The sequence below is a fragment of the Notamacropus eugenii genome, chromosome 3 (assembly GCF_028372415.1).
Source record: "Notamacropus eugenii isolate mMacEug1 chromosome 3, mMacEug1.pri_v2, whole genome shotgun sequence".
In the NCBI taxonomy this organism is placed as follows: domain Eukaryota; kingdom Metazoa; phylum Chordata; class Mammalia; order Diprotodontia; family Macropodidae; genus Notamacropus; species Notamacropus eugenii.
In genome coordinates, this window is record NC_092874.1 from 378,973,952 (window position 1) to 378,992,549 (window position 18,598).

Genomic DNA, 18,598 nt, shown 5'->3' on the forward strand with positions numbered 1-18,598 from the left:
GATAAGGACCCTTAGTTGACCCCATTCAAATGGATTTCACTGTGGTACCTAAGGCACCTCTCAATATGCTTCTAATAAAGATGCAAATTTTGTTTGTAAGTAAGAACAAAAACACAATTTGTCCCTCAGATTAACCTTATTACTCTCAGCTGTAAGCCACCAATTCTAAAGCTTAAAAAGTAGGTACATATAAAAGCAGGGAGAGAGAAAACACTTGAAATGCTCATTATTTTAATGGTCAATAGCTTCTGGCTGGCTCTGGATGGTACAGTTAAACAATATACTTGAAAGGTTCCCACCTCCCCCCAAAAAGCATTTCACACCCCCCCTTGATATAGTTTGCTTCCATCAACATTCCACTGCTCAGACTTCCACAGCCTAGAATGTCTTGAGTCACTGCAGATCCACATATTAGTGTAATGAGCTGAAAATCCCTTGGTGTAGCAGTGATTTGTCTTACTCTGAAAAATAACAAATATTAAACCAAACACCTTCCCAGTCTCCACTGCATTTCAGAGGAAAAAAAAATGTTACTGTGGAAATCTTAATACATTGTTGTCTTTTGTGGGTGTTTTTTTTCTCTCTCCCGTTTCTACTGAAATCATACAGCATAAAGCTCGTAAATCTTCTTTACACAGTACACCAGGGCAGCGAGTGCTATTGTATTATGCAGTCTCTTTCTGTGCAGGTCATCCTTCCTCACCAGCACCACAGGAGTGGAGGAAGTGAGTGTATGCAGAGGCAGTCGAGAAAGTTTATAGGCATCATACTCCACTTGATACTTGCAGCAGGGGTCAAACTGCCAGGAGATTCCGTAGAGGGTGCAACAGGCCATGCTCAGCACGCCAGCAGGCAGGGAGATGTAATGGGAATAATCTAAGGGAAGTGCCAACGGGGTGAAGAGGCAGGCACTGCCTGCCAGCACGGCTGTCTTGTGCAGGCAGTTCCCAACAGTGATCCATCGGGCAGTCTCATCACCAATTCGGGTGGGCTCTATAACTATGTATTTGTATTGCGCCTCCAGAGCCTGCTCCAATTCATACTCAAACTGGTCTTGGGCATTCTCTCCATTGTAGATTTCATGAACGATGTAACACTCTGTGGCAGACAAGGTTACCCTGTTAAGGAGAGAACGGATGAGACAATTAAACAAAGAACTTGGTTTGTTTAATTTCAACAATGCCAGCTTTGGCATTGGAGGGTGAAGTTCTGTTTAAATGTGAAAAGATCCAACACTTTGAACAAGCCAAGGTCTTTGGTTTCCTGGTGGGATGTGGGGGTCCATCTCAAAGACTTCAGACACAGACCACCTTCAGTCCAATCAAAGGCATTTATTGAGGATGACAGATCTCTAGCAGGCTGAGTTCCAAGAAGAACTGACAGCTTCAGGAATACAAGACAGGTAATTTTACAGTATATGATATGTATGTAGTGTAATGATGCTGATTACACAATAGGAATTATAAATATTAAGGCAAGAGAGGTTTGTCAAGGGGATTACTTAGGTAATAGGGGAGGGATCCTCCCTTAGGTGGAATTGTGCATGTTATTTATTTACCCACGATAAATACAGAAAAACCCTTCTGGGGGGCATGCATGTATGATAATACATCAGAGAGAGTTCCCCTAAAAGACAGCTTTTGCTATGACTGCGCAGGTGCCTACTTTTCTTTTTCTTTTCAAGTTCTTTCCATTATTTTGAGATCCACATCCTGCTTGGGTCTTCTGGTGGTGCTTTCTGATTGGCTGGCTAGTGTAGTCCTGAGATCAGATGGATATGGTTGTGGTTGAGTACATGGACACACCTGTTGTTTCTGTGGGAAACACATGGGTCTGGGGGCAGTGGCTAGCATTTGATTACATGGACACTCCTGTTCTAGTGAGGCATCTAATTAGGATGTTGGGGGGTGGGGAGCAGTGGCTAGGTAGGGGCAGTGGGCCTGCTGTTCAATGAGACTTAGGATTGAGTCTGGGGGCTGTGTGGTTAAATCAGGACATGCCTGTTGCTCAATGAGACCCATAAGGAAGTTAGAATATTGGGGCTAGGGAGCAGCTTCTTAGAATTCCATCACAGGAATACTCTAGAAAGAACTTAATTTAGAATCAGTGCCAAAGAGGGAGACCCCAAAGTCTAGGAAAACTTCCTACTGCAGTTTATGATAGATCTAGTTCTATCCTGCTATAACAGATAAAAATTGGGGTTCAGTTAAAAAGCTGGGGGAGAAGACAAAAGGGGAGAGTTGTATCTCTGCAGACCTTTTAACATACTTAAAAGTGCACAAATTTTAATTTATTATTATCTAAGCCATTACCCTGAAACAAGTTCTATGTTGAGAGTCAATACACATTGATAAAAGGTAATGTTATAACACCCTGCCCTCACGTGCCCAAGGAAGTCATCTTTGTCTCTAACAACAAAGGGTACAATAGTACAATTTAGTCTTTAGTGATTGAGCACAAAGCAGCCTCTTGGCACGGATGTCAGACCAAATGGCCAGAACTCCTCAAAAGCTATCTGTAAACAACAGCCCTACTGTCTCCTTTCAAAGTCTGCCCAAATACCTGCTCTGTAGTTTCAGGGATAGTAAAGAAGGCTTGTTACTAATGAGGATAGCAGAACCTTCTGGAGCAATGGAAAAGGTAATTACTACAAATTTCATCTTGTGTTTCAAACTGCCTCTGAGAAATACAGACTTCTTTCTGGAAATAGACTTAACTTGAATGTTTTGGCCTACTGACTACATATATCAAAATGTGAAAAAAAGATGTTACCAAATTTAATAGAAATTAGCCAGTTACTCATTACATATAATTAAGACCCCAGTATATGTCCCATTAGCTATGATCAGCAACCACCACTTATGGGGCATTTCAGAATCACTGAAACTGGAAAACAATGATTTTTTAATTCATCTTCAGTCCACTGCAGGAAATTCTCTACTGTATTCAATTGTGTACAGCAAGCATCAAACAGAGCACATTAGCTTCAAAGGAAATTCCAAGATAAGAATTTATCTGATGGAGAAAGGAGACATCAAATCACCCACGTGTTATTTTTTGAAAGTCTTGCTGTGAAATCACTAAGGATATAATACCTGACACTTATATAAGTGCTTTAAGGCTTACAAAGCACTTTAAATCTTATTTCACTTGGTAGCCACAGCAACACTGTGAGGTGGGTAATTGAAGCTGAAATTATGGGACCATCTAAGGTAGAATTCAAACTCATGTCTTCATGACGACAACACTACGCACAGAAACATCCAGCCTCTGACTGAACACCGAATGATGGGCACTGCTAGGCAACTCTAATATTTACAAAGTTCTTCCATATGCTAAGCAAAAAGTTGCTGTCTTACAACTTCTACTCATTAGTCTTAGCACTTCAAAACAGACACTAAGAAGACTAAATTTACTCCTCTTTACCACGACAGGCCTTAAACCAAAGACAGATATCATGTTTGCTGCATCTCCCTTACCTCCCCTCCACCAATCCATTAGGGGTTAAACTGTCCTATTCAGATCACATTTTCCAAAACTGAACATGGTGATCTGTCCATGGTAACGGTGTGATCTGATCAACCCAGAGAGTCCTTACTACCTTCTTTGTTCTGGGAACTACCTTTTTCATTTTGATACACAATTAGATAAGCCTTTCTGGGAGTTAAAGTCACATTTATCCAGGCCAACCTAGTCCTGGTCTGTTTAGTATGAGCTTCTATTTCCCTCATTTGGCACATATACAGATTTTGTTTAATCTAAGGACTTCACGTTTGTCTATTTGATTTCACTTGTTTTAAAGCTCATCACTCCAGCTCATCAAGATCTTTTAAAGTCTTTAATGTGGAAGTATAAGTAGTATGATTGTACATGTATAACATATATATCAGATTGCTTGCAGTTTGGGGGAAATGGAGGGGGGGGGAGGAATTTGGAATTCAATCTCATAAAAGTGAACATTGAAAAGCTATCTTCACATGTAATTTGAAAATACTATGAAGTGTAGTTAAAGTCTTAAGACGTTGTCTTGTTTCTACTAACCAATGGTCACTGTTTCTTCTCAGTTTTTCATTATTACCTCTCTAAATTTGATAAGCCTACTTTCATCAGCCAAGAAAAATGTTGGCTACAGAACACAGAAACAAGCAACTTAAGACATCTTGACTACCCTGGTACAATCCAATTTTCAATCTAGCTTATGCTAGTACTAAAACTCTGCCCATTTCTCCATCTTGTCCATAATACTACGAGAGACTTTGCCAAACACCTTGCAGAAACAAGACAATGCTATTTACAACAGTTTCCTGATGTTTGTCTGTTTGTCCTTTGTTCTTGGAAGTGAACTGGATTTAAGTGAGGGAGGGCTGTACCAAGTTACCAGCCTCACTTACTTCTCCAAAGTCATCTGGGTCCTGAAATCAGGACACTGGAGATGGCACTACAGACCCCCTACCAAGGAAAGAGCTCCTGGTATTTTCTACATGCTAAAAGATTGATCTTTGCTAAGCTAGATACTATTTGCAAGAGATGCTACCCTGAATAACAAATAAAAAGCTCATTGGAATATATCCCTTAAACTACACCAAAAGATCTAGAATATTATTATATTAGCTATGTTATGAAGACAAACAGATCTGACTCAAACAGATCTTGATTCAAACTCAAAGTCTGCTATTTAGTTTTAAATTTACACTGTCCAAATTTCCCCCTGTATACCTTACCACCCAACCCTTTCCAGTGAGCCATCCCTTATAACAATGAATCTGGTTTGCTCTTTAGTTACCCCAAAATCACTTCATTTAAGGGAATTTGTTCCCTCCATCAATAAGAAAGCAATTAGTCTAAAATTACATGGTATGTAAACTGGGAATGTCAGACTACAAAGAAAAAGGGCAGGTACTTGTGATTTATTGAAATAGATTTCAAATGTTACTCTCAGGTTAAATCAACTTTAAGGTAGAAATTAGCCTGAGGCAAAATTTAGTTTTAGTCTACTTAAAAGCTAATTAGGGTAAACAACTGATTAGCTCTCCCACATGCTCACATCAGAATGAAAAACTAGTTATTAATGGACTGACAACTGCTTCTAAAACTCCTAGGAGATAAAGCTGTCACAGGATGTAAACTATTAGACAGGGTAGGGGAGTAAAAGGTAGAGAGCTGGCCCATTACAATAAGCAGCAGGTTTGATTTGAGTGTAAGAGAACCTAGAAATAACTCTTTTTATCCCAGGGAATGAAACTGATAATTAATTTTGGCTAAAATAGACTAGTCCATTCTAATTAAATTGTGTGTTATAACTCAATTTTGTATACTTTAAAGATGGCAATCATGGGAATTAACCAGGTGGTAAGCTAACTGCTGTGCTTTGAGGACAAATTAGTTCCCTAAAGGCAGTTGGGATGCATAAATATGATCAGTTGTTATAATGCTTCCAACAATGTGTTGCCAAAACAGCTTGTCCACAGTGCAAAAATAGCAGTCTAAATCTATCATTATCAGTTCCTTCTTGAGGGGTAAATTAATAGTTTTAAGAAGCAGGTAGAAACCTGGAATAGAATTTTGCATAAATAGATATTAATTCTGAAGAGACATATACAAAAACTAAGTTCATGGGAATCCCCTAGATATTCTCTGGATTTTCAAATGCATCAGCTTTTTTTCTTTTCCATGATAAGGGTAGACTGGAGAAAAGGGATCAGAAAGTGAAGAGGTAAAAGTACTTTATAAAGGCTAAGTTGCTTCAAATTTAGTTATGTGACTGATCCACTTAAGAATATCAATGTTCTAGATGTGGGGGGGATAAAATCTCAATTGTATGGCAGTGATTGTTAAACATTAAAAAATAAAAAAATAAAAAAAAGAATATCAATGTTCAAAGTCCTGGGACTCAAATGATTTAAAGGCTGAGAAAAAGAAATCCTAAACACTATCCCCCAAAGAACCTCTTTGATTCAGAAGTCTCTGTACTCAAGAAACAAATCCCCCAAATAGGTTTAGATGTTTTGACCAATACCTCCACTTTTCCTAATGAAGTCTGTTTCTTCCCCCAAGGCAGAAAAGTGAAGTGGACAGTCTACTGAAGCCTATAGGTCTCAGAATAATATTCTTAAATGCACAAAATTTAAGATTACAGAGAAACCAAATGACATTGAAATAGTTATCAAAATTTTTTTTAAAAATATGCCCATGGAGAGCAGGTTAAGAAGCCCTTAAGGTCTGGGTCTTGATAGTTGTTCTGGATGTGATGAGAAACATGGTTTACTTTTCCTAAGACTACAGATCAAAACCAGGGAACCTGAAAAGATCTCTTACAAATACACATCTTTGGGCAGTCAGCCCCCAGCCCAATGCCATTGCCCTAATTCTGAGTTCCCTGCCATTCTTTTCTATTGCTCGTGAGCACTCTACCATTATGGTTTCACATGTGACAACCACTTTTCTTAGTTTATTTCCCCAGGGCTCAACATGTGAAAAGACCAGGGAGAAGCAAACAAGCCAACGTTTTCCATTCTGATCTTTTCAAGAGCTAGTTTAAAACTAGTTATTGCTGAAATTGATGAAACAGCTAATAGGCATCAGCTCTTTACAACTGGAAAGTTTTCCATCCCAGGACAATCTATCCCCCTGAACTATCATGCAATTTTATGGGAGTTTTGCCATATGGCAGGCTCTTTTTATCAGGAAGTAATATGTAAGTACTAACTTGTCCTACTAGGCTATCCTATAGTAAAGTTACATTCTATACATGAAAATAAAATGTGTAGTCTCTGGTATGCTACCTACAGGCAAATAAAAATTACAAGAGTGAAGGTAAAGCCAATTTCTATTAGTGTATATGTGTGTATAATATAATTACTATATTTATTAGGTAGTATAAATACTTTAAATTTGAGTCCCTCAAAAGCATTAAGGGATCCACTACTAAGACAATTTGATCCCTGTTTGCATAGAACAAAATCTATCTAGCCCATACCACAACAATGGTGTCTAGTCAAAGAAGGAACTCACCTCCTGAGGGCAGCCTATTCCATGTTCCCATAAGGACATTTTCCTCTTCAACCAGGTCTAAATTTTATCTTTTTGAATTTCTACCCCATTGTTCCTACTTCTGCTTTCTGATAACACTGCCACAAATCAAGTCTAATTCTTTTTTGACCTGACTGCCTTTCAAATACCTGATGACAGTTACCAGTCAACTGCCACCCCATGCCATCTTTTCTCAAGGTTAATCACTAAATTCTTCAACCAATTCTAATATGTCATGGTTTCAAGATCCTCATCCTGGTTGCCTTGTTTACTGATGTTTCTATTTGAAAAGAAAAAAATTCCCCAAGTCAAGGAGGGTGCGCCCCGACAAATGACACCAGCAGTGCTTGGGACATGACAGGCAATGGCAGCCACCACACAGGGTGTGAAAAGAGCTGTGGAATACCTGCTGAGAATTAACCTAGACCTGCCTGGGAAGGAAGAGATTTCATCCCCGGCCTCTCTGCCAGAGATGTACTACCAAATCCTCTTTGGCCAGTCCACAAACAGGCATACAATCTGTCACCAGGCTTGTGAAGCCCTCCAAATACCCAGAAGTTCTGCAGTTCTGTGACTGATTCTGTAGGTTTATTGGCACACAAACTCTTCTCCCGCACAAGACACTGTTGTTCCTTGCCTTTCGTGGATACACTCACCTCTGCCTCCAAGAGTATCTGCCTTCAGGCACAACTCAGGTCACACCTCCTCCTGATCCCCAATAACTGTTAGTGACAGTTATATAATCTCTTGAAATTATTCTACCTTGCTTTATATGTACTTTGTATCTACTTTAACAGCCTGTCCAGCTTGTCTACCATGCTGATCTCCTGCTACCCCTATCCCCTCCCAGGAATCCTTCAGGGCAGACTGTCTTTGTGCCCCTGTCTCCTTCTTGGAGACACTGTTTGATGAATTAACTGGCTTCCCAGAAGAGACAAGTAAAGATAAGTCAACATATTAAAACCAAAGAGAACAAATATTCTGTCAGAACTCATTAAGATCAGGATAGACAGTGCATGTAACCACCCATTAAGCCTACATTTTTAAAATTCTCTGTCACTACTAACATGGATCATTAAGGCTGCAAAGACTGCCAAGATCATGCTGTTTGTTGGTTCAGCTTTGAACTGCTGATGCTGATTTTTCATTCTGCTTTAGTTAAATGTAAGAGTTCCACTGCTCCACTGAGGAAGCTATTTCTAATTTCTAGCCATCACCCAACACTACACACTAGCATTCTTCTAAAACACACATAATCTAAATGAATGGCCAAACAAAAGATGTGGTTAAAACATTGCTTTACACTTTCTGAGCACTACTGGTCAACTTCCTCCCAAACCAATCACGAGTCTGCAGTAAAACATGTAACATGCAATAAGTATGCTTGGAGAGGGGCGAATAAAAAGCTTGTATCTCTGGGCGGGCTTTAGGCTGACAAAAAACAACTATCTTTCACAGTTCAGGCGTGGGGAATCTGTGGCCTCTGAGGTCAGAATGTCCTTCTAGGTCCTCGGGTGCAGCCTTTTGATCCAAGTTTTACATAACAAATCCATTTAAGGGGACTGTTCTATGAAGTTTGGATTCAATCAAAGGAGGACTTAGAGGGCCACATGTGACCTTGAGGCTGAAGGTTCCCCATTGCTGGTTGAGATATTCTCTAAATAGTGATTTTTTTCACTGCAGGTATTAAATGTGTATTAAGAATTAACATTAACTAAAATACACATGACCACTCTTGTGCCCACCGCCCCCCCAGGATTTTTCATTTCTTAATCATCTACTACAAATACAGAAGTGGAAATATCCATTAACAAGAAACCAAACACCTGTCAAGACAAGAACCTCAGCCTTCAGCAGTTCACCTCAGAGCAACCAAAATTGTTTTGAGTAAACTCCCCACTCTAGTCAGGTCTGTGATCTCTTTGGTCCTTTCACCACTAAAGGCCTTTGCTACCTTTCTTTCACACACCCTGGGAGCCTCCCTGCTACACTATTATGCCTTTCAAAATTCAATTCAAATTAACCTCTTCCATGTAGCTTTTATGGAGAAAATTGAAGGTGGACACTCAGTTCAATTCATTTCTGCTACCGTCACTGTTTGTTGTTAAATTCTTAATTTTCTCCACTACTGAGATGAGGGTAATTTACATGTAAAGCTTTCAAACACTTTGTACAGTTTCTAACAATAGCTGGTTAATTCTGAAATCCTTTTGCATTTCCTGAACACTAACTATAGTTATTATGAGTCCAATTCAAACAATGGCAGTTAAAGAGACTTAGTTGAATTGGGCTTAGGGTAGTATCAACTTGGAAATGAAAATTTCCAAGGTAACCTACAATGTATGTAATTCATATAAAGGTCAGAGAAAAATACCTGTAGATGTAGAACTGAGTTTTTCTTTGCACACAAATGTTTGTGTGGTACGTATGTCCAATTCATCTACTCTCTTAACTGTAAGCTTCAGGGCAAAACTCTTTTCCACACCCTGTAAACTCCCCAAGGATCCAATACATCCAATCAAATAAAACTCAAGTATTTACAAGTATCTACTACATAAAACTGTAATATGAATAAAATATTACTGAGAGCAGCGTTACTAATCAATTAGTGTCCTGAAAAATTAAGAGACCAAAGAGTCATTTTAAGCCAAACCTAAACTTACACTGAAAACTGTTCCTTCTGGGGCACTAACAAACCAATGATCAAAGTAAGTATTCACATGTTATGTACTGCAAAATGAAAGACCAGGAAGTTGTGTGGTATGAAGCCTAAAATATTAACAATTCAAAAATTCCTAGGAACTGTTACATTAATCCAAATATTCCAACCTTCCACCCTTTAAAGGAAAGGGTACAGAAAAATATCTTCCTGTTCTTTCCATTGGCAACTGCTGTGACCAAAACATGCATGGCAACTTACATGCTACTGAAACATGAGCAGATGTTGGGAAATGAAGAGGACTGGGAGGAGGGAATGTCAGAGTGCTGTACACTGGCAATATTCCAGAGAACTCCAAGCTCTGGTAGGTCAGGAGAGGGACTATTAGTTCCCCAGAACTAGAGACTAAGGCTTCTTTTGATCATGACCTTTCCTCTCCGGGCACATATTATTAAGATGTCACAAATCTCCGCTAGCTAAAGACAATAATGTCACCATACATCACAGGTGAAACTGGGAAGGTGACACAGTGAGGCAGCTGGGTATTTATCTAATCACAGAACACCGCCTGAAAGGGAAGGTTCCACCCCATCTTGTTCCTTTACTCATTCTTTTTAAAAATTATTTTAATTGAGAAGCAATGCCTTCATATAAGCTGACTGGTCATAAACCTAAATTAAGCCTGACCTCTAGTATCCAGGTTCTTCACTTATTTCATTTTCAGCCTCCTGAGCATCAAAACAGGCAATTAGGTGACCATTCCCATTTCATAAAACTGATTATACATTAAAAAAATGATTTTTTTGGTTAGATACTGGACAGTTAATGTACTTACAAGAAGAAAGCAATGTTTTACACCAGGTAGTAGTTTGTCAGAATGAATTAAGATAAATTTTCATCTCAAAAACTAGTAAGGCACCTTAATTCCAACCTTGAACTAAAATGAACCCAAGCATATCCTAACTGACACATCCAACTCCAGGAATCTGAATACAGCAACTGGGTGCCTACTTCAGTGAAGTATGAATCTATCCTTTGTTTGGCTTGCTAAGCAGAACACAAAACGTCTAAAGGCTTGGGATTTAATCCTCTATAGTCACGAGCAAAAAATACACTTGGTGGTCTTTTCCAAATCAGTCATGGAAAAAGTTCTACCACAAAGCCACTTGTAGAAGTTCAAGAGTCTTTCTGAAGAGTGGCCAGGCTAGAGATGTCAGATCTCCAAAGGTGCCTTCCAGCTTTCAAATCTACTCATCTAAAATGAAGGATGGCCAATCAGGACAGAAAGTACACTAACAAAGGAGCATAAGACAACTTTCCTAGGTCCTGCCAACATGGGGATTAAATGGCCAATCTGTTCAACAAGAGTAATAACCTATAACTACCATTTCGCCATCAAAATCCAAGTCAAATCAGATAGCTGAGTCAGTCTGTGGACTCCACTGGAAAAAAAAATTAAAAGTTCCAGCAAAATAAGGTGTAATCCTGAAAGACCTGAAAGGAGTGCCATCCAAATCTTGCTTCCTAAAGGATGCTTCTATAACATGGAACCCTAAGGCAGGAGAGAGTATATATTGGGAGAGGTTTTTGTTTTAAGAGGCACCTCTGGCTTAGTAAGGAAATGACTTTAACCCTGGAAAAATAAAAACTGAAACCACCCTGGAGCCCCATTTACCTACAAATCTATGTAATACTGCTGGCCTTTGAAGGCTCATTATATGAAGTAGCTGCAACAGCAGCAAAAAACAACAGGGTGCAAAGAAAATCCATTTTTGGTCAACTATAAAGAAACCCCAAACAAATGACTATACTCACATTCAAACCATCACTGATGGAAGCAAACTCTTAAGGCCCCTGCGTAAGTCTAAGCAGCAAACATAGGGGAAAGTAGAGCTGTGATCTGTTCCAAGTTGGCCCATGTATTGCAGAACACACAGATACCTGCACTGTTCTGTCCTAGGTGTGCAAGTTTGTCTCAAAGACTCCGGAAGGAACAAGTGGCATTCTGTTTGGTGCTCTTGCAGCCAGTGTGCTGAATTTTAGACAAGAACTCAGGTTACAGCTCAGAGTCTGCTGTTCTTCATTATAAACATGGTTGAATCCCTAGATTTAATGGAATATGTAAGAAGGAATTATTAAGAGTCCAACTGGAAAGGAGAACAAAGCAACATGCAAATAGCTATCATTTCCCTATTTCCACCCCTCTCTTTCCCCTCTATAGCAGAATCTACAGTCATTGTAAATGTGACTTAAATAGCTTCTCTTTGGTGTACCCTGTTGAATTTATAGAATCTCTAATAGCGCTACCATATATGGAAAGTCTGGCCCTTCCATTTTAAGGCAAATGTCCGTGTTTCCAACTACTAGTTAATGCATTAGGTTTTCCCAGTCTCCACGCCCCACATACTAGGCAATGTTTAAGAATTCCACCACAAACCAGATGCCAGTCAGGTAAATGCAGTAGTGGTTTTAAAAAAAGTGAATGAGAAATGTAGAGCTTTAATTTTAATCAGTGCAAACTGGACATGGAACAAAGTCATTTAAAAGTGCCATAAACAGTCTACTTCAGTCATAAGACCCAATAACATGCAGCCATTATACTTTATGGTGGTGTGTAATCAATTAATCTACCCTGCCCTCAGAGTAGTCTCCCCACCTGCCAAGCAAGATCTGTAGGTGTGCCACAGAAAGCAGCTGACAAGCTGGATCTACATGGCAGGGTTATGTTTCCACCTCCTGCTTTTTGAGTGGGAAGTGGATCTTTAGGGAAGCTGAGATGTGGCAAGCTACTACCCAAACAAAAACCTAGCTAAAAGGAAAATAAATAGGTAACCTTCAGCCAAAACAAGTTATATTGAAAGAGTTGAGAAAGGCACTAAATGAAACCAGAAAATCAGAAGCCCTGCTTCTAGGAGGCATACCGTATTCTGTTACAACTGAGCCATCGGTTTGAATGGGTTTTTCCCTAGCTTCTTGACCATCATCCCAAGGCACAAACCATTTTCTACATTTTGGCGACACCTCCAGGGATCAGTCAAGAGTTTAAAATCCAGACGATGGGACATCCGAACACAGGATCGCGTATTTACTGAGGGTGCAGTTTTTCACTGATTCCCTTTTTCTAAACTGATGCATACGGCACCAAGTCCAGGGGATCTGAATACTTCGATTTCTAATGCCATCTGGATATCAAAATAGCTCCATGACTTCGCCTGATCTTAGCAGCACCAGTAAACAACGTCAGAACCTAACACTTCGCGTCCTGTCCCCCCAACCCCACTTCAGTGATGAGGGAGCACAAACCAGCCCGTTCTTCCGATCTAACTTTAAAGCAACCCAAATATCTCCTCTCCTTTCCAGATCAACTGTCAGCCCAACGAGACGAGCAGACTGGCGGGGGACGGACACACACACAGACACACAGACACAACTAAAAAGTTCTGACAGTGTTCCCCGAGCCAGAACTGCTCCATTAACCCGAGCACCAAGAACAGGAAGGATCCTCCCGGATCGTTCTGGAGAGACCTTTCTTCTGCCTGCCCACCCGAGCCCCGGGAGGGGAGGGAAAGGTCACTAGGAAGGACGCCCCCGCCAAGGGCCGAGCACCCCGGGCCGGGGGTGGGGGTGGGGGGTGGCGGGCACCTCTGTCCGGGCGGGATCCACATCTGGAAAGGGCCTGGCCCGGGAAACGTGCACGCTCGCACTGACCTTCCCGCGGCTGACCTGCTTCTGTCACTACTGGCTGCTCTCCTCCGGCCTCCCCACCCCCAGACTAACAGACCCACATGCGCACTCACGCGCGCGAACGCACTCACACGCACGCCCCCCGCCGGGCGCCCCCTCCGCGCCCACGTGGGGGATGGGCGGGGGTCCGGCCACGCCGGCCCTCGGGCCCAGGTGGGACGCCGGCGCCTCGCCCTAGGTCCTCCCGCACGATCCGGGCTCTCCGCGGCCCGGACTGGGACCACACTTCCCTGCAGACGCGCCCACCCCTCCCCGCCGCGGCGGCGCTCCCCGGACCCCGCGAGAGGTGCCCCAGGCCGACCCTCGCGGCTCCGCTCCTCTCCGCCCTCCCTCCCCCGGCTTCTCTCCTCGAGCCCAGATTCCAGGCGCCCCTCGGAGGGCAGGCAGGGGGACCGAGCGGGCGGGGGGAAGGAGGAGCCCAAAGAACTGAGGGGAGGGCGGGAGAAGAGTCCGGCGCCAGGGCCGCCGCCGCAGCGCCGCCTGGTTCCCTTTGGCTTCCCACGCCCTCCGCCACTGGCCCGGGAGGAACCGCGGCTCTCCCAGGCTCACCTCTCTCGGGCACTGCCGCCACTGCTGCCCGGGCCAAGGCGCCTCCTTCCCCAAGCAGCCATCTTGGAGACACTCCGTTCGCAAATGTCTCCGCCAAGGCGGCCGAGGGGAATCGGGAGGACTGAAGGGAAATGTAGTCCGGCTCTCGGCACCGGGATAGCCCGAGGTGCGGAAGCCTGAATCAAATAGGAACTACAACCTCCACAGTGCACCGCGCCACCTCTCCAAGCTGCCTTCTCGCAAGTCGCCTGGGAAATGTAGTCTGGATCCTGAGGGAGGAAGGCGACAAGAAGAGGAAAAGTATCTCTTGTATCCAGTGTGGTTTGGCCAAGTCATCCCTTCTCGAGGGGAGCCCCCCAAAGAGTTCAGATGCAGAGGTCCAGCAAACGTTAGCATGCCAGTGGCCCCGAGAAAGAGAAGCTGAAGAGACCCGCGGGGAGAGCCTATACTTCCCAGAATGCTGTTGGGAAGGCGTTCCTCCTTCCCCGCCCCCCTCGGTCTCCCGCCTCTCCTGCTTCCACGCCGCAGCCTCGGCGCCTTCTCCAGACTAGGCCTGGCAGCTGCTCACAGCGGCGGACCGGGGACGAGCGCCCCGCCCCTTCCTGCTCCTTCCCTGCCCGCCGCGGCTCCGCTAAGGGTCCGACCTCTCCGTCGCCCCCTCCCCCGGAGGCGGGCCAGGCGGGCCCTTTCCGAGCGAGGCTCTGTCCTTCACGGGCTCCTTTACGTGCTAAGGTCATGGAGAGGAGGGAGGCTGCCTCCCGCCGCCCGCCCCGCCCTCCGCCATTCATTCATCCATCTGCCCTCCCTCCACGTATCCAGCCCCCCTCCGTCTCTCCACTCTCTTCTCCCCCGGACGTTGGCCATCTCCCCTTCCCTCCACTCCTTCATCCATTCTGCCATCTCTCTCGACAACCTGGATTCCAGAGAAAAGAGCCAGTATAGCAGAGCTGAGGTCTTTCATCCCCACGAGAGAGCTGCAGCTTCAGACGCTGCCACACAGCTCGTGCTGGGGTATCCAAGGAGGGGAGCAGGGATTCCATCAGGGTGCTAAGGATGCGTCTGGGGTTCACCAGGTCGGTTGTGTCCCTAGAGAAAGCTTGGGAGTCCCTGGAGGAGACAAGCGTGGGTCTGGGCATGGGGACACGGTCCCCTCGCTCACCCACCTGGTGGGGTGCTTGGGCCCCAACTCTAAAATCCCATTTCTCCCTAGCCTCAAAGCACTACCCCAGGCAGTTTCTGGGTCCAGGACACAGCCTGCCCTGGTAACAACTGTCATCACCCTTGTTGATACAGTAGCCAGCTGCACCTGTAGAATTTATTAGTCTGAGCCAGCTGTGCACTGGCTGAGGAGCTGGCTGTGCACTGGCTGAGCTGGCCGTGCACTGGGCTGAGCTGGCCGTGCACTGGCTGAGGAGCTGGCTCTGCGCTGGCTGAGCTGGCCGTGCACTGGGCTGAGCTGGCCGTGCACTGGCTGAGGAGCTGGCCGTGCACTGGCTGAGGAGCTGGCTCTGCGCTGGCTGAGCTGGCCGTGCACTGGGCTGAGCTGGCCGTGCACTGGCTGAGGAGCTGGCTGTGCACTGGCTGAGGAGCTGGCTGTGCACTGGCTGAGGAGCTGGCCGTGCACTGGGCTGAGCTGGCTGTGCACCGGGTCATGATGACATTTACTACTCCCTGACCAATCATTTGTATCCTATGTATACTCCCTTACATTTACCTTGTCTAACAAGACACTGATGAGAGCAACCAGGTCTTTCTGAGCCAGCCCTGACTGTTGAGTTGACTTAGGGACATTTCAGGTCTAAAACCACCCCTCCTTGGGCTATTTCCTGATGAACTCTGGGTAAAATACCTGTGCAGTAGATACCAAAAGTGCATGTTCCTTTAAGAACTGACCACTCCTTAACCACTCCCTAATCCCACCCCAAAACACCTAGTTAGCATATTTGGCACAAGTGATACTATACACTATCCTATATAAACTTTCCCTGTACCCCTCTAAGGTTGCAAGTTCCCTAAGAATTCCTGTCCCTTGAAAAGCGTAATAAATCTTTACCTTGACCTCAGCAATGCTCAAATCCTCAAATTCCATCTAGGCAACTGCCCCTGGTACTCTGGTCTCTGTGGGGGTCTCCCCCCTCCCCTTCCAGCCCTCATCACAACCACCATCTTTTCCTTCCCTCTAGAGAGTGCTTTGTTGTTTCTGAAAAAGCAAGAAGGCTAGTGTCCCTGGATTGAAGGAAGAGTATATGGGGTCAAGTCCTGAAATCATCAGGAGTTAAGGAATAAAATGTCTTTAATTGAGATAACAGGGTAGTGAACTTACCACCTGGTAGGATGTCCAGTGGATTTTCCCAACCAAAGAGACCCATGAAAAAGTTTTTGTAGTTTTAGGAAGAGGTAGCAAGGGCTGGTCCCAAGACCCCAGTGGCCCTTGGCAATCCAGACAAGGAAAGCCATTTTATTCTAGCTGTTTTGCTCCTCATACCACGAATTCCAATGGAATGGGGCCTGCACACTAGAAGCTGAGATCCAGCTTGAGCTGGGCTCCCAAAAAGGCAACATCCCAGGGCGGAGGGGACCTAGGATATGGGTCAGCTCAACCTAATCTTGTTATCTTAAGGGTAGAAATGTAAAGACATTACTGAAATTTTAACATAGTCATGATGACTAAGAGGTTTAGGCAGTCCATATTACAATTAGCCTTAACAATTTTCTGTTATTACATTGATTATATTAACAATTTTGTCAATGGTGAAAATTAAGGGGGTAGGTTAGATTATGAAGAGCTTTGAATGACAGAAGAATTTCTATTTGATCCTAAAGGTGATAGGAAGCCATTGGAATTTATTGAGTAAGGGGGTGACTTGGTTAGACCTGCACTTTAGGAAAATCATTTTGACAGTTGAATGAAGGATGGATTAGAGTGGGGAGAGACTCCAGGTGGGCAGACACACCAGCAAGCTATTGTAATTTTCCAAAAGTGAGGTAATGAGAATGAGACCTGGTACCAGGGTGGTGGTGGCAGCAGTGTCAGAGGATAGACAGGCGTACATTGGAGAGATTTTGCAAAGTCAAAATCGACAGACCTTGGCAAGAGATGGGATACCAAGGTGTGTAAGAGACTGTGAAGAGTTGAGGAGGAGACATAAATTTCAAGCCTAGGGGACTGGGAGGATGGCATTTTCCTTAACAGTAACAGGTGTTTGGAAAAAGTGATTCTCTTTTGGTATCTGGAGTTTAAGATGTCTACTGGACATCCAGTTCAAGATGTCTGAAAAGTGGTTGGAGATTCAAGATTGAGAGTTAACAGAGAATTTGGGGCAGGATAGGTAGATTTGAGAATCCTTAACCTAGAAATGGTAATGAAATCCATGGGAGCTAATATCACCAAGTGAAGTAGTATAGAAAGAGAAAAAAAAATCATCTTTCCTCCCAGTCATACATCCCTCATCATCCCTCCTTTTGTTATGTTTGAAAATTAAGGTAAAGTGGAAAGACTTTTATGAACTGAAGTAGAACTGGGAGAACATTGTACACAGTAACAGCAGCGTTGTGTGATGATCAATTATGAATCACTTATTCTCAGCAACACAGTGATCCAAGACAATTCCAAAGGACTCATGAGGAAAAGTGCTACTCACATCCAGGGAAAGAACTGATGGAATCTGAATGTAGGTGGACACGTACTATTTTCACTTTTATTGTGTGTGTGGATTTTATTCTTTTGATCTGTCTCTTCTTTCATTACATGACTAATATGTTTTACATCATTACACATATATAACCTACATCAGATTGCTTACCATCTTACCAAGGGAGGAGGTAAAGGAAGAAGAAAATTTAAAGCTACGGTTTTTAAAAGATGAATGTTCAAATTGGTCTTTACATGTAATTGGAAACAATAGAATACCATTTTAAAAAATTAAAGTAAACTGAGAGGCAGTGGTTCTGATCATGATCAGTTTATTAATTAGGCCTCTTCTTGTTACTCAGTTCTGTCCAACTCTTCTTGACCCCATTTGGGGTTTTCTTGGCAAAGCTCCTGGAGTGGTTTGCATTTCCTTCTCCAATTCATTTTACAGAAGAGGAAACTGAGGCAAACAGGGTTAAATGACTTGCCCAGGGTCACACAGCTAGTGTCTGAAGACAGATTTGAACTCACTGCTCTATCCACTGTGCCACCTAGCTGCATTAATTAGGCTGGCAAGTAACCAATAAATCAGCCTTTTACAATGACCAAAAACCCTGAGTGAGGGCAAACAGGGTCTTTGAAAGGGTTAAACCTAAGTGTGTCTGACAGTATATCATTTGGATCCCCCTTTTGGCAAAAATCTCCTAATTGGTGGACATTTTAATGAGGAAGTGACTTGAGAGTACTCAGCTCTTCTCCATTACTTTCTCTTGGTAGATGGGAGTAATCCTTTGGTGATAGGATTAGTGGGGAGAAATTCAAGTGGTGTCATCTCTACAAAGCTGGAGAATAATAGGGTGGAGATACAAAGTAAAATAATAGAATTGAAACTCCTGTGACTGGAGGCTACCTGAGTAAAGGGTGGAGGTAATTACAAAAGCTTGATTGACCTTTGGGCAAGTTTCTCCAGAATGTGAGTAAAGGAT

At 43.4% G+C, this 18,598-nt stretch overlaps 1 protein-coding gene across 5 annotated transcripts; it reads right to left on the minus strand.

Annotated features, from left to right (window-relative positions):
* Positions 1-214: 214 nt before the first annotated feature.
* TMEM11 (transmembrane protein 11) lies at positions 215-14,727 on the minus strand. Of its 5 annotated transcripts, none has more exons than XM_072597610.1 (3): positions 13,982-14,440; positions 11,504-11,791; positions 215-1,118 (listed from the first exon to the last, which is right to left on the minus strand). In XM_072597610.1, coding segments are annotated over exons 2-3 (519 nt in total). In that variant the 5' UTR covers positions 11,506-11,791; positions 13,982-14,440; the 3' UTR covers positions 215-601. The 5 variants fall into 5 exon arrangements, with proteins under 5 accessions (XP_072453711.1, XP_072453712.1, XP_072453714.1 ...); XM_072597611.1 differs by lacking the exon at positions 13,982-14,440 and adding an exon at positions 13,331-13,479; XM_072597613.1 differs by lacking the exon at positions 13,982-14,440 and adding an exon at positions 13,397-13,475.
* Between the last annotated feature and the right edge of the window lie 3,871 nt (positions 14,728-18,598).